This window comes from Palaemon carinicauda, chromosome 1, assembly GCF_036898095.1.
Source record: "Palaemon carinicauda isolate YSFRI2023 chromosome 1, ASM3689809v2, whole genome shotgun sequence".
In the NCBI taxonomy this organism is placed as follows: Eukaryota; Metazoa; Arthropoda; class Malacostraca; order Decapoda; family Palaemonidae; genus Palaemon; species Palaemon carinicauda.
Window position 1 is genome coordinate 47,685,368 of NC_090725.1, and position 15,000 is coordinate 47,700,367.

Consider the following 15,000-nt stretch of genomic DNA (forward strand, 5'->3'; position numbering starts at 1 on the left):
TTGTACTTCTCCCATCATCTCTTGCATTCATCACCTTCTTCAGCAGACAGTCATTTTCCATCCTCTCAACATGGCCAAATCACCTCAACATATTCATATCCACTCTAGCTACTAACTAATTTTTTATACCTGTTCTCACCCTCGCTACTTCGTTCCTAGTCCTATCTACTCGAGATACACCAGCCATACTCCTTAGACACTTCATCTCAAACACATTCAATTTCTGTCTCTCCGTCACTTTCATTCCCCACAACTCCAATCCATATATCACAGTTGGTACAATCATTTTCTCATGCAGAACTCTCTTTACATTCAAGCCCAACCCTCTATTTTTCACTACTCCCTTAATTGCCCCCAACACTTTGCATCCTTCATTCACTCTCTGACATACATCTGCTTCCACTCCACCATTTGCTGCAACAACAGACCCCAAGTACTTAAACTGATCCACATCCTCAAGTAACTCTCCATTCAACATGACATTCAACCTTGCATCACCTTCCCTTCTCGTATATCTCATAACCTTACTCTTACCCACATTAACTCTAAACTTCCTTCTCTCACACACCCTTCCAAATTCTGTCACTAATCGGCCAAGCTTCTCTTCCGCGTCTGCAACCAATACAGTATCATCCGCAAACCACAACTGATTTACCTCCCATTCATGGTTGTTCTCGTCTACCAGTTTCAATTCACGTCCAAGAACTCGAGCATTCACCTCTCTCACCACTCCATCAACATACAAATTAAACAACCACGGTGACATCACACATCTCTGTCTCAGTCCCACTCTCACCGGGAACCAATCGCTCACTTCATTTCCTATCCTAACACATGCTTAACTACCTTTGTAGTGAAGTAACAGCCTTCCACCAGCTCCATATAACCTCATCACATTCCACATTGCTTCCCTATCAACTCTATCATACGCTTTCTCCAGATCCATAAACGCAACATACACATCCTTACCTTTTGCTAAATGTTTCTCGCATATCTGCCTAACTGTAAAAATCTGATTCATACAACCCCTACCTCTTCTAAAACCACCCTATAATTCTAAGATTGCATTCTCTGTTTTATCCTTAATTCTATTAATCAGTACTCTACCATACACTTTTCCAGCTACACTCATTTAATACCCCTTGAATTACAACACTCATTCACATCTCCCTTACCCTTGTATAGTGGTACAATACACCCACATACCCAATCTACTAGTACCATTGATAACACAAAACACATATTAAACAATCTCACCAACCATTCAAGTATAGTCTCACCCCTTTCTTTCAATATCTCAGCTCTCACACCATCCATACCAGATGCTTTTCCTACTCTCGTTTCATCTAGTGTTCTCCTAACTTCCTCTATTGTAATTTCTCTCTCATTCTCATTACCCATCACCGGCACCTCAACACCTGCAACAGCAATTATATCTACCTCCCTATTATCCTCAACATACAGAAAACTTTCAAAATATTCTGCCCACATTATCCTTCCATCCTCTCCTTTTAACAACCTCCCATTTCCATCTTTCACTGTCTCTTCAATTCTACAACCAGCCTTCCTTACTCTCTTCACTTCTTTCCAAAACTTCTCCTTATTCTCTTCATATGAATAACTCAATCCCTGACCCCACCTCCGGTCAACTGCCCTCTTTGCCTCACTTACCTTCCGCTTTACTTCCACATTTTTCTCTCAATATCTTTCATGCTTCTCTACACTATTACTCTGCAGTCATTCTTCAAAAGCCCTCTTTTTCTCTTCTACTTTTACATTCACTCCTTCATTCCACAATTTACTGCCCTTCCTCATGCTGCCTCCAACAACCTTCTTGCCACACACATCACTTGCAATCCCAACAAAATTTTCTTTTACAAACTTTCACTCCTCCTCTAAATTACCAGTTTCTCTTACTTTCACTTCGTCATATGTAATTTTCAACCTTTCTTGATATTTACTTTTTACCCCAGGTTTCATTAGTTCTTCAACGCTCAATAGCTCCCTTTTACATCCACTTACTCTATTCCCCCACTTTTTTGATAAAACTAATTTTCCTTCCACCAGAAAATTATCAGACATACCGTTAGCCATACCCCTAAACAAGTGCACGTCTTTCAATCTTCCAAACATTCTTTTAGTTATCAATACATAATCCATTAACGCCTTTTCTACCTCTCTTCCATTTGCCCCTCTTACCCATGTATACTTGTTTTTATCTTTCTTTTTGGAAAAGCTAGAACTTATTACCATTTCTTGCTCAACACATATCTACAAGTCTCTCACCACTCTCATTTTCACCTGGTATGCCATACTTCCCAATGACACCTTCTACCTCTCTAGCGCCCACTCTAGCATTTAAGACACCCATAACAGCTACATAATTCCTTCTACCCAGACCTTCTACGCACCTCGTTAATTTATTCCAGAACTCATTCCGCTCTTCTTTTCTCATAACCTGGCCCATACGCACTGACAAAAGCCTAACATTCCCTACCCAACCTAACCTTTACCCACATTAACCTAGATGATATCTCCTTCAATTCCACTACTTTACTTGTTATATATATATATATATATATATATATATATATATATATATATATATATATATATATATATATATATATATATATATATATATATATATATATATGTCCCCTGTGGCCGCGGGGCATATAAAAATTAGAATAGCGCCAATGTTATCCCTGCATGTCGTAAGAGGGGACTAAAAGGGACGGGATTAGGGGTCTGGGAACCCCCTCTCCTGTATCTACATCCTGTGAGACAGCAACAAAGAGATGGAGATGGGGGGAGAGTGACTGCTCCCCACACTCTAGTTTTGGGGTGTTTGAATGTGCGTGGATGTAGTACGATAGAGAGTAAAAGATGTGAAATTGGAAGTATGTTTAGGAATAGAAGGATGGATGCATTGGCCTTGTGTGAGACGAAGATAAAAGGAAAGGGTGAAGTGATGTTTGGTGAAATGTCTGGTAGAGTGTCTGGGATTGAAAGGGGAAGAGCAAAAGAGGGTGTGGCTTTATTGCTGAAGGAATGGATAACAGGTAAAATAGTGGAATGGAAGGAGATATCATCTAGGTTAATGTGGGTAAGGGTTAGGTTGGGTAGGGAATGTTGGGCGTTTGTCAGTGCGTATGGGCCAGGTAGTGAGAAAAGTGAAGAAGAGAGGAATGAGTTCTGGAATGAATTAACTGGGTGTGTAGAAGGACTGGGTAGAAGGAATTATGTAGTTGTCATGGGTGATTTAAATGCTAGAGTGGGCGCTGGAGAGGTAGAAGGTGTCATTGGGAAGTATGGCGTACCAGGTGGAAAAGAGAGTGGTGAGAGACTGGTGGATATGTGTGTTGAGCAAGAGATGGTGATAAGTAATAGCTTTTTTCAAAAAGAAAGATAGAAATAAGTATACATGGGTAAGAGTGGCAAATGGAAGAGTAGTAGAAAGGGCATTAATGGATTATATGTTGATAACTAAAAGAATGTTTGGAAGATTGAAAGACGTGCACGTGTTTAGGGGTATGGCTAACGGTATGTCTGATCATTTTTTGGTGGAAGGAAAATTAGTTGTAGAAAAAGAGTGGGGGAATAGAGTAGGTGAATGTAAAAGGGTGCTAGTGAGGTTTGAAGAGCTAATAAAACCGGGGGTAAAAGTAAATATCAAGAAAGGTTGAAAATGACATATGACGAAGTGAAAGTAAGAAAAACTGGCAATTTAGAGGAGGAGTGGAAGTTAGTAAAAGAAAATTTTGTTGGGATTGCAAGTGATGTGTGTGGCAAGAAGGTTGTTGGAGGCAGCATGAGGAAGGGCAGTGAATGGTGGAATGAAGGAGTGAAGGTAAAAGTGGAAGAGAAAAAGATTGCTTTTGAAGAATGACTGCAGAGTAATAGTGTAGAGAAGTATGAAAGATATAAAGAGAAAAATGTGGAAGTAAAGCGCAAGGTACGTGAGGCAAAGAGGGCAGCTGACCTGAGGTGGGGTCAGGGATGGGGTCATTCATATGAAGAGAATAAGAAGAAGTTTTGGAAAGAAGTGAAGAGAGTAAGGAAGGCTGGTTAAAGAATTGAAGAGACGGTGAAAGATGGAAATGGGAGGTTGTTAAAAGGAGAGGAGGCAAGGAAAAGATGGGCGGTATATTTTGAAAGTTTTCTGTATGTTGAGGATAATAGGGAGGTAGATATAATTGCTGTTGCAGGTGTTGAGGTGCCGGTGATGGGTAATGAGAATGAGAGAGAAATTACAAGAGAGGAAGTGAGGAGAACACTAGATGAAACGAGAGTAGGAAAAGCATCTGGTATGGATGGTGTGAAAGCTGAGATGTTGAAGGAAGGGGGTGTGACTGTACTTGAATGGTTGGTGAGATTGTTTAATATGTATTTTGTGTTGTCAATAATACCAGTAGATTAGGTTTGTGCATGTATTGTACCCCTATATAAGGGTAAGGGAGATGTGCATGAGTGTTGTAATTCAAGAGGTATTAGTTTGTTAAGCGTAGTTGGAAAAGTGTATAATAGAGTAATGATTAATAGGATCAAGGATAAAATAGAGAATGCAATCTTAGAAATACAAGGTGGTTTTAGAAGAGGTAGGGGTTGTATGAATCTGATTTTTACAGTAAGGCAGATGTGCAAGAAATATTTATGTGTATGTTGCGTTTATGGATCTGAAGAAAGCGTATGATAGAGTTGATAGGGAAGCAATATGGAATGTGATGAGGTTATATGGAGTTGGTGGAAAGTGGTTGCAAGCAGTGAAAAGTTTCTACAAAGGTAGTAAAGCATGTGTTAGGATAGGAAATGAAGTGAGTGATTGGTTTCTGGTGAGAGTGGGGTTGAGACAGGGATGTGTGATGTCACCGTGGTTGTTTAACTTGTATGTTGATGGAGTGGTGAGAGAGGTGAATGCTCGAGTGCTTGGACGAGGATTCAAACGGGTAGACGAGAATGACCATGAATTGGAGGTAAATCAGTTGTTGTTTGCGGATGATACTGTACTGGTTGCAGACACAGAAGAGAAGCTTGGCCGATTAGTAACAGAATTTGGAATAGTTTGCGAGAGAAGGAAGTTGAGAGTTAATGTAGGTAAGAGTAAGGTTATGATATATACGAGAAGGGAAGGTGTGGCAAGGTTGAATGTCATGTTGAATAGTTACTTGAGTAAGTGGATCAGTTTAAGTACTTGGGGTCTGTTGTTGCAGCAAATGGTGGAGTGGAAGCAGATGTACGTCAGAGAGTGAATGTAGGTTGCAAAGTGTTGGGGGCAGTTAAGGGAGTAGTAAAAAATACAGGGTTGGGCATGAATGTAAAAAGAGTTATATATGAGAAAGTGATTGTACCAACTATGATGTATGGATCGGAGTTGTGGGGAATGAAATTGAATGTGTTTGAGATGAAGTGTCTAAGGAGTATGACTGGTGTATCTCGAGTAGATAGGGTTAGGAACGAAGTGGTGAGAGTGAGAACGGGTGTAAGAAATGAGTTAGCAGCTAGAGTGGTTATGAATATGTTGAGGTGGTTTGGCCATGTTGAGAGAATGGAAAATGGCTGTCTGCTAAAGAAGGTGATGAATGCAAGAGTTGATGAGAGAAGTAAAAGAGGAAGGCCAAGGTTTGGGTGGATAGATGGAGTGATGAAAGCTCTGGGTGATAGGAGGATAGATATGAAAGAGGCAAGAGAGCGTGCTAGAAATAGGAATGAATGGCGAGCGATTGTGACGCAGTTCCGGTAGGCCCTGCTGCTGCCTTAGATGACCGCGGAGGTAGCAGCAGTAGGGGATTCAGTATTATGAAGCTTCATCTGTGGTGGATAATGTGGGAAGGTGGGCTGTGGCACCCTAGCAGTACCAGCTGAACTCGGTTGAGTTCCTTGTTAGGCTGGAGGAACGTAGAGAGTAGAGGTCCCCCTTTTTTGTTTTATTTCATTTGTTGATGTCGGCTATGCCCCAAAATTGGGGGAAGTGCCTTGGTATATGTATGTATGTACATATATATATATGTATATATATAAATATATATATATATATATATATATATATATATATATATATATATATATATATATATATATATTTATATTTATATATATACCTACACACACACACATATATATATATATATATATATATATATATATATATATATATAAATATATATGTATATATATATGTATATATATACATATATATATATATATATATATATATATATATATATATATATATATATATATATATATATACGTATATATACAGTATGTATATATATATATATAATGTATATATATATATATATATATATATATATATATATATATATATATATATATATATAAATAATGTATATATATAATATATATATGTATATATATATATATATATATATATATATATATATATATATATATATATATATATATATATATATATATATATATATATACATATATACTGTGTGTGTATATATATATATATATATATATATATATATATATATATATATATATATATATATATATATATATATATATATATATATATGTATATATCTACACACACACACACACACACATATATATATATATATATATATATATATATATATATATATATATATACATATATATGTATATATATATATATATATATATATATATATATATATATATATATATATATATATATATATATATATATATATATATATATATATATATGTCATCATCATCATCATCATTCACGTTAATATCCCACTGCACGACTAAGGCCTTAGGTATGTGCTTTCTCTCCCGCCTGTTTATAGTCTTTCTATGGCAATCAATCATGTTACTTTATTTCCCATGCTTCGTTTGTAATCTCTAGGGACCCATTCTGTTATTGTTTTTGTTCATCTATTATCTTCTATTCTCATTATATGTCATGTTGTCGACCATTTTCTTTTCCTTACTTGTTAGAATATTTTTTACTTTAATTAGCTCTCGTATCCTGTTGCTATTTTTTTGCCTTTTAGTGTTGTTCCCAAAATAACTTTTTCCCTAGTTATTTGAGTTGCAACTATCTTGTTTTCTAAGGCTTTAGTAAGGCTCTAAGTTTCTGATGCATAAGTTGATACTGGTAGGATCATTTGGTTATTCTCCCCTTTAGCGAAAGTGGTATTTTGCTTTTTCTAATCTCATTTTGTTTACCAGAAGCTCTCCATCCTATGGTTATCCTTTTAATTCAGGTTTCATGTCCTGGAAAAACAATTGCTCTCTGTCTTAACTATGTATATTCATTAACAATATCTGAAATTCTTCCATAATCCTTATTTGTTGTTTATCTGCCATTTTATTCGATATTATCTTAATTTTACTCCAATTAATTTTCAGGCCTAAATTTCTACTATTTTTTTTTCTATTCAACTCTTCTATCAGCTTTTACAATTCCTTCAATAATTCACTAAATATAACTGTTATCTGGAAATCTTAAATTGTCAAGGTATTCCCCATTAACGTTAATTCCTGCATTTTCCCAACGTAAATTCTTAAAAACTCCTCCTGTGAATAATTTAGGATAGATGGGGTCTCCCTCTCTAACTCCTCTCTCAATGGGAATTATCTCCCTATCTTTATGTAGAGTTAGGATTGCTGTATTACCCGTATAGATAGCTTCGTGTGTTATAACATAAAAAACATTTATTCACTGCATTTGAAAATCTTTCCTTTCAGCTGAAGTTCATACAGAATCAAGAGCTTTTCCGTAGTATATATGCATATATATATATATATATATATATATATATATATATATATATATATATATATATATATATATATATATATATATATATATATATATATATATATTTGTGTGTATGTGCATTTATGTGATTGTGTGTTTAAGAGTTTATCGATACCTGTTTTTGTGTGTACCTAAAATCTAAATATGAATAAATAAATTAAACACATAGGCGGAAATAATACCTCCAAGGATTCAAATACCTAAAAAGCAATTTCTTATGGAGACAGACACATTCTGACAATCAGCTTAAGTAATAACAGCTAGTGTCTAGTTTACTTACCTTAACCATTGCATTCCACATGGCAGTAGCGACGCCTCTCCTCCTGTGCTCAGGAATGACGTAAATGTCTGCTAGGAAAGCTACGAGACCGATAATCGTGCTATATCGGTAGTTGTAAAGTAGATATCCGCATATCACGCCCTCCTCATTTTCACTGATGATAATTTTCACGACGGGATGGTTTCCAAATAATTTTTTCTCTAAATCTGTAAAAAAGAAAACAACAACAAGGGCATTAACAACAACAACAACAACAACAACAAAAACAGCAAATGCAACCGTTTCTAGTTAATTGCTGGATAGACATAAGATATGTCTTTATTCATGTCTTGTGTTTGTCCAGTTTTCTTCGTCATGCTGGCCACTGTGGATTGGTGGTGGTGGGAGATTTTCGTCTGATCACTCACAGCAAACCAACTTCGTATGGGTGGCCCTAACTAGTACAGCTTTGTTGATCATGGCGATACACAAACTCTTTTACCATGTTAAAGATTCCATAATCAGAAAGGGAGATGTGTAAAATAGATGACAATTATTCGGTCAAACTTATTAAGGAAAACTAAGACAGTAGATTCCGAGATAAAATTGTCCATTGTCTTTTAACGAAAAGACAAGAATAGGCTTATACCAAGTAGAATATCTTTCATTCATTAATAAAGGTTTAAAATTATGCATGATATCTCAAGTAGAAAGATCCTACTACTCATGTAGCCACAAAGACACACAAATGTTCGATTTGATTCATGAAAAGTTTACAACAATTCATTGATAAAAGTTTAAAATTATGCCATACATTTTAAATAGGAAATTCCTAGTACTCATACAAATTTCTGATTTCATTCATGAAATGTTTAAATTTGTCGTTACCTTTGCATGTTAACACTCCTCTTTCTTGTTCCTTTCCAGATTCTTGCATTAGATTTGCCAAAATCTGGCAGTCTGATAGTTTGGCCTCTCTCACGGTTGACGGCTTCATTTTACCTGCAAAAACAAATTAAAATATAAACATTTTCAATATCAAGCAATTTCACATGCTACTCAACGGCCACAATTTCATTTAAATTTCCAATATAATAATAATAATAATAATAATAATAATAATAATAATAATAATAATAATAATAATAATAATAATAATAATAGCTACGCATATGTTCCTGTCATTAAACTGTTACCACACAAATGATTACGGAAATGGATATTCACCAAGGAGACAGGGTCAGTGAGAGTAATGATAAATCAGACTTCTTGAGATCCATCCTTCTAGTTGTTTGTTGGTGATACCGGCACACTTGAGCCCCTTTTATCTTATCATCTTGGGTCAATTGCACAGTCTTCTCACCTGTACTCTCATTCGTCCCTTACTGACCTTTCTCCAAAAACCTAGTACAAACCCTTTCCAAAAAATACACGTCATCATAAATTGTCAGATAATTGCAGCATCAATTCAGTTCCGTAAGATCAATTCTAAAATAATCAGAGAGATCAGAGATATGATGACAACATGACACTTTCCTTTAATCTGCTGCCTTCCGAACAACTGGTTGAAATCTAGTCCGATTTGCGTAAGACAAACTTAAGGTTTACTGATTACTTTAAAAACTTCGTAAGCAACTTTGCAATACAAAAAAAAAAAAAAAGAAAAAAAAATTGCATTTACATAATTTCCAAAGATGTTCATAAGAATTGTTTCTATATATTCAAAACAAACTATTTTGTAAAGAAACAAATATTACTAAGATATAAATAAATCTCTGAATCAAAAATCAAATTACATAATCATTTTTACGGCCTAGATTTTTACTAGTTCCTACACCCATTACAGAATTACCTCATGGTGCAGCCCATAGACATTGGGCTTCTTTCGGCCCTTCGACATATGCTAAACAACCCTCGCCAACTCCTTTCGTACATTTTATTACAATATCACAAATCAAGTAAATAATCCATACTTTTTACTTTGAACACCTAAAGAAAAACAGTAGCATAGTCAGCCTTAGTGATATTGAGTTTTTTATTCGGCGTCACAAATCTCGGCGCATTGAATCTAGATATTTCTGTGACGTCACATATGGAGCTTATATTATAAATCCCCTTAGAGATATGTACAAACACACAGACGTACTCTCTCTCTCTCTCTCTCTCTCTCTCTCTCTCTCTCTCTCTCTCTCTCTCTCTCTCTCTCTCTCTCTCTCTCTAACAGGTAGTCACACTATATCTACATATTCATTACTTTAGGTTTTTTCCAACATTAGTAGAAAAATCATGTTATGTAAATTAGGGTAATTAAGCCAAAAAAATTTTTGAAAATTTGGCTTTAGATTACTAATGATAGTGTTATAATAACCATCGGTATTGCTAAGCTTTGAAAAAAAAAATAACTTCAGTTACTGACAAAATCATTTATTGAACTTACGTAATCAAAAATAAAACTATCGGTCTTTACCTATTGCATCGCGATGTTTTTATGTATTTGTTTTGTTTACTGGCATGCCTTCAAAAACAATGATCAAAGATATACAATCTATCATGATACGCATCGATGAATTATTGGGATAAAAAACTTATTTTGTTTGAGTTTTATAACTTGAAAGATAAAACCTTGGAATATCGAACATACTTTTAACCTGGAAAGACGGTAGAGGATTTAGGGAATTAGATAAGTTCAAACTTAAGTAAAACGCTGATTAGTTAGGCAAAAATATAGAACAAAAAAAGTTTCCAGCATTCAGCCTTCATCTGTTCTCATTGGATAATGAACTTATCTTATTTTTTATTTTATGCTGCTCATGAATGGAAAAGGCAAAGGGCAGTGATATTGCCCTATCAAGCAGGAGAATGCCCTAGAGACTAACCTTATTACATATGATCAGCACCCAAGCCCCCACTCTACCCAAGCTAGGACCAAGGAAGGTAGGCAATGGCTGCTGATGACTCAGCAGGTAGACCTAGAGACTCTCCCAAACACCCCATCCTTAGCTCACAAAGATGGTGAGGTTGCAGTGAGCAAAGGAACTAACTATTTCGTCGCATTGGATTTAAATTTTTATCTGACGTCACACATGGAGCCTATATTATAAATCCCCTTAAAGATATGTACAGAAACACACACACACACACACACACACACACACACACACTCTCTCTAACAGGCAGTAACACTGTACCTACATATTCATTACTTTATGTTTTTTTCAGCATAAGCAGACAAATCATGTGATGTAAACTAGGTTAATTTAGTCGTAAATTTATCAAAATTTTTTTTTATCATACCAAAGATAGCGCTATAATAACCATCGATACTGCTAAGCTCTATAAAAAAATCACTTCAGTTACTAACGAAATCATTTATTGAACTTACGTAATCAAATATAAAACTATCTGCCCTTATCTATTGCATTGAGATGTTTGTTTATGCATTTGTTTACTAGCATGCCTTGAATGATAATGTTCAAAGATATGCAATTTATCATGATACGCATCGATTAGTTGCGATAAAATACCAATGTTGTTTTAGTTTGATATCTAGGAAAATAAAATATTGCAATATTGAACATACTTTTAATTTTGAATGACGGTAAAGGATTTAGAAAAATAGATAAGTTGAAACCTAAGTAAAACGCTGATTACTTAGAAAAATAGAACAAAATCTTTCAGTATTTAACATTCATGTTCTCATTGGATAATGAACTTATCTTATTTTTTGTTTTGTTTTCTCTGCCGCTCAAGGATGACAGAGGCCAGGGACAGTTTCATTGCCCTATCAAGCAAGAAAATGCCCCAGAGACTGACCATATTACATATGGTCAGCGCTCAAAACCCCTCTTCACCCAAGCTAGGACCAAGAAAGGTAGGTAATGGCTGCTGATGACTCAGCAGGTACACTTATAGGCTCCCCCAAACATCAGTACCAACCGTGTGTCACACAATTGTACATAATTATTTTGCATATATTATGCTTGTATCTGCGCTCTTCCCTCACACTAAAAAGAACCTGAATGATCATGTCTCTGGTTTTGCTCTGTAATATTGTCTGTCTCTCGAACATGTTATGTCCTGTTGCCTTGAGGTTTTGTATATAAAGGAGAGTGTTCCTTAATAAACAACTCAGTTGATTGCATCCTGCCTTTGAGTTCACAACCTGCTCTCGGCTCGTCCCATTGGTGACCCCGGAAGTCGACTCGCTCCCACCGCCTTCCACCCCCACCCCCTCGTTGGTACTATGACGGACTCTACGGCAGTTGGTGCTGCAGCCGCTCCATTCAAACTTTCATTGTTTGCCAGCGGAGAGGCGTTTGCTTGGTTTCAGCGCGCAGAAGTCCAGTTTCGTATCAGGGGCGTGACTCGCTCAACCACCAAAGCGGATTATGTTCTCGCGGCGATACCCGAGGACACCTTCCCAAAAATATCCGACTGGCTTTATGAACAAGGAGACACCCCAATAGCGTATGACGCCAGCTGCCCGTATAGTAAAGCTTTTTCAGCTCTCACAACAACCGTTGGGGGACCAAAGGGCTTCGCTTGCCCTCAGGGAGATGACCAGTATCGCTTGCCTTCAATCTGCCGCAGACGGCTCTCCTCGTGAGGTGAACCTACTTCGTGCCCTTTGGATATGTTGTTTACCAGAACCTGTACGCGATGCCATACTCGATGTCGATAGTTTACCCATAAAGGACTTGATGACCAAAGCCGACGCCCTTATGGACAGCCAATTCAAGACCTCCATCAACGCCTCCACCCTTGACGACGAGGATGCCTATTCAACGTCAACCGAAGCTGACATGAATGCCGTAGGACATACACGCCTACCCCGTGATGTGCCGAAGCGGCGACAAAGCCGCCCACCACCCACCCATCGCTCGCGCCCCAACGAAAGACTTCTACAGCCACTTACTACCTCCCATCCACCGTAGATTTGCTACTACCACTTCAGATTCGTGGCAACCGCGAAGAAATGTGCCAAGGATTGTCAGTGGCCAAAAAACGTGTAAGTAGGCCATCGCTTGTGGCGGTGGCCTCCCATGTTTCTAATCTTTTCTTTTACAGGATGTAGGAACGGGCGTGCGATTTTTGGTAGACACGGGTGCTTGTCGTTCTCTTTTGCCAAGGAAACTCTTCAAGGCACGACGTAGTCTGTCTACATCTGCCGACGTCCGCTTGGTAGCTGCCAACGGATCTGCGATACCCACCTACGGTTACGAGAACCTCACATTATCGGAAACGGTAAATTCAATTGGAAGTTTCTCGTTGCTGACGTCACAATGCCAATCCTCGGTGCGAATTTCCTCTCTCATTTCCACCTTCTGGTCGATGTTGCCCACCGACGATTGGTCAACGCAGACTCGTACTTGTCGACACCTCTTCAACCTGCCCCCTCTAACCTCGCTCTCCACATCAGCGCACGCACGGATGCCTACGCCCACCTCCTCACGTCGTACCCGGAAGTTTTCCATCCAGAACTTCGCCAAACGGCCACGGTTCCTGCCAAGCACGGTATTTATCACCATATCAAGACGACGGGACCCCCAGTCTTTGCAAAATTCAGACGTCTGGCACCGGAACAATTGGCAGCCGCCAAACAGACGTTTGCCGAAATGGAGGAAATGGGTCTTTGCCAAAAGGCCTCCACCCCATGGTCGTCACCTTTACACATCGTTCTGAAGAAAGACGGCTCCCTCCGTCCGTGCAGGGATTACAGGCGCCTGAACATGCAAACAGAACCGGTTTTCTCTACGCTCTACCTCCTGAAGGGGTATTATCAGGTGCCTATGAACCCAGAAGACATCCCAAAGACCGCCATCACCACTCCGTTTGGTACATACACCTTCAATTACTCCTGTTTTTGCCTTCGTAATGCTGGGGCCACGTTTCAACGTCTCATGGATGGCATGTTAGGGGACCTCCCTTTCTGTGTATGTTATGTGAATGACATACTTGTGTTCTCCTCCTCAAAAGAGGAACACCTCCGTCACCTGCGCATCGTGCTCGACCGCCTGCAACAAAACGGCCTTGTAGTCCGGTACAACAAGTGTACCTTTGGCGCCAACGAAGTGTCGTTCTTAGGGCACCGTATCACTCCTGAAGGAGTCCATCCCCTCCCTGAGAAGGTAGCAGCCGTTCAGAACTTCCCCGCGTCCTCGACCGTCAAAGCTCTGTAGGAATTCTTGGGCATGATCAACTATTATCACCGTTTTCTGCGAGCCATTGCCTCCACTCTTGCTCCCCTCTACGCCTCCTAAAGTGGGGTCCCCTTCAAGAAGCAGCCTTCTGCAATGCAAAGAAGGCCCTATCAACTGCTGCAGCTCCCACTTTCCCTATCACACACTCCCCTCTCGCTATTGGTGCAATACTCGAGCGGGGGTCAAAGGCTCGCCCCGCCCATTGGCCTTCTTCAGCAGAAAACTGTCCAAGGCAGAATCGGGTTATTCTACCTTCGATCGAGAATTGCTGGCGGTGCACTTGGCTGTCCGTCACTTTCGCCATTTCTAAGAAGGTACGCCCTTCGTCATTCACACAGACCACATGCCTCTGGTGCACGCCTTCACTCGACAGTCTGATGCCTGGTCCGCCCGTCAACACCGACATCTCTCCGCCGTGGCTGAATACAATTGCACCCTCCAATACGTCCCTGGGAAAATGAATCCCGTTGCCGATGTCCTGTCAAGAAACACGTTGGCTGCCGTTCAACTGGGATTGGATTACAACGCCCTGGCTGAAGCCCAACGACAGGATCCAGAGTATCCAGCTTGTAGGACATCCTGCATGTCCCTCCGTTGGGAAGACTTTCCCCTCGAAGACTCCAACACCACCCTCCTCTGTGATGTCTGTACTGGTAGACAGCGACCTTGGATTCCTGCTCCCATGCGCCGACAGGTGTTTGATTTCATTCACGGCCTTTCACATCCCTCGTGCCGTTTTACTGCACAGCTGC

General features: G+C 38.7%; 1 protein-coding gene across 4 annotated transcripts in view; it reads right to left on the reverse strand.

Moving 5' to 3' along the window:
- LOC137648021 (spermidine/spermine N(1)-acetyltransferase-like protein 1) overlaps nt 1–15,000 on the reverse strand; it is a 53,718-nt gene that overhangs the window by 25,640 nt on the left and 13,078 nt on the right. For 3 of the 4 annotated variants that reach the window (XM_068380968.1, XM_068380977.1, XM_068380972.1), the window contains exons 2-3: nt 8,937–9,050; nt 8,070–8,275 (exon numbers count right to left, since the gene is read on the reverse strand). In XM_068380968.1, the coding sequence (XP_068237069.1) occupies nt 8,070–8,275; nt 8,937–9,050 (320 nt within the window). Of the gene's footprint in view, nt 1–8,069; nt 8,276–8,936; nt 9,051–9,275; nt 9,414–15,000 lie in introns of those variants that run through there. The other variant, XM_068380975.1, reaches the window with a different exon arrangement.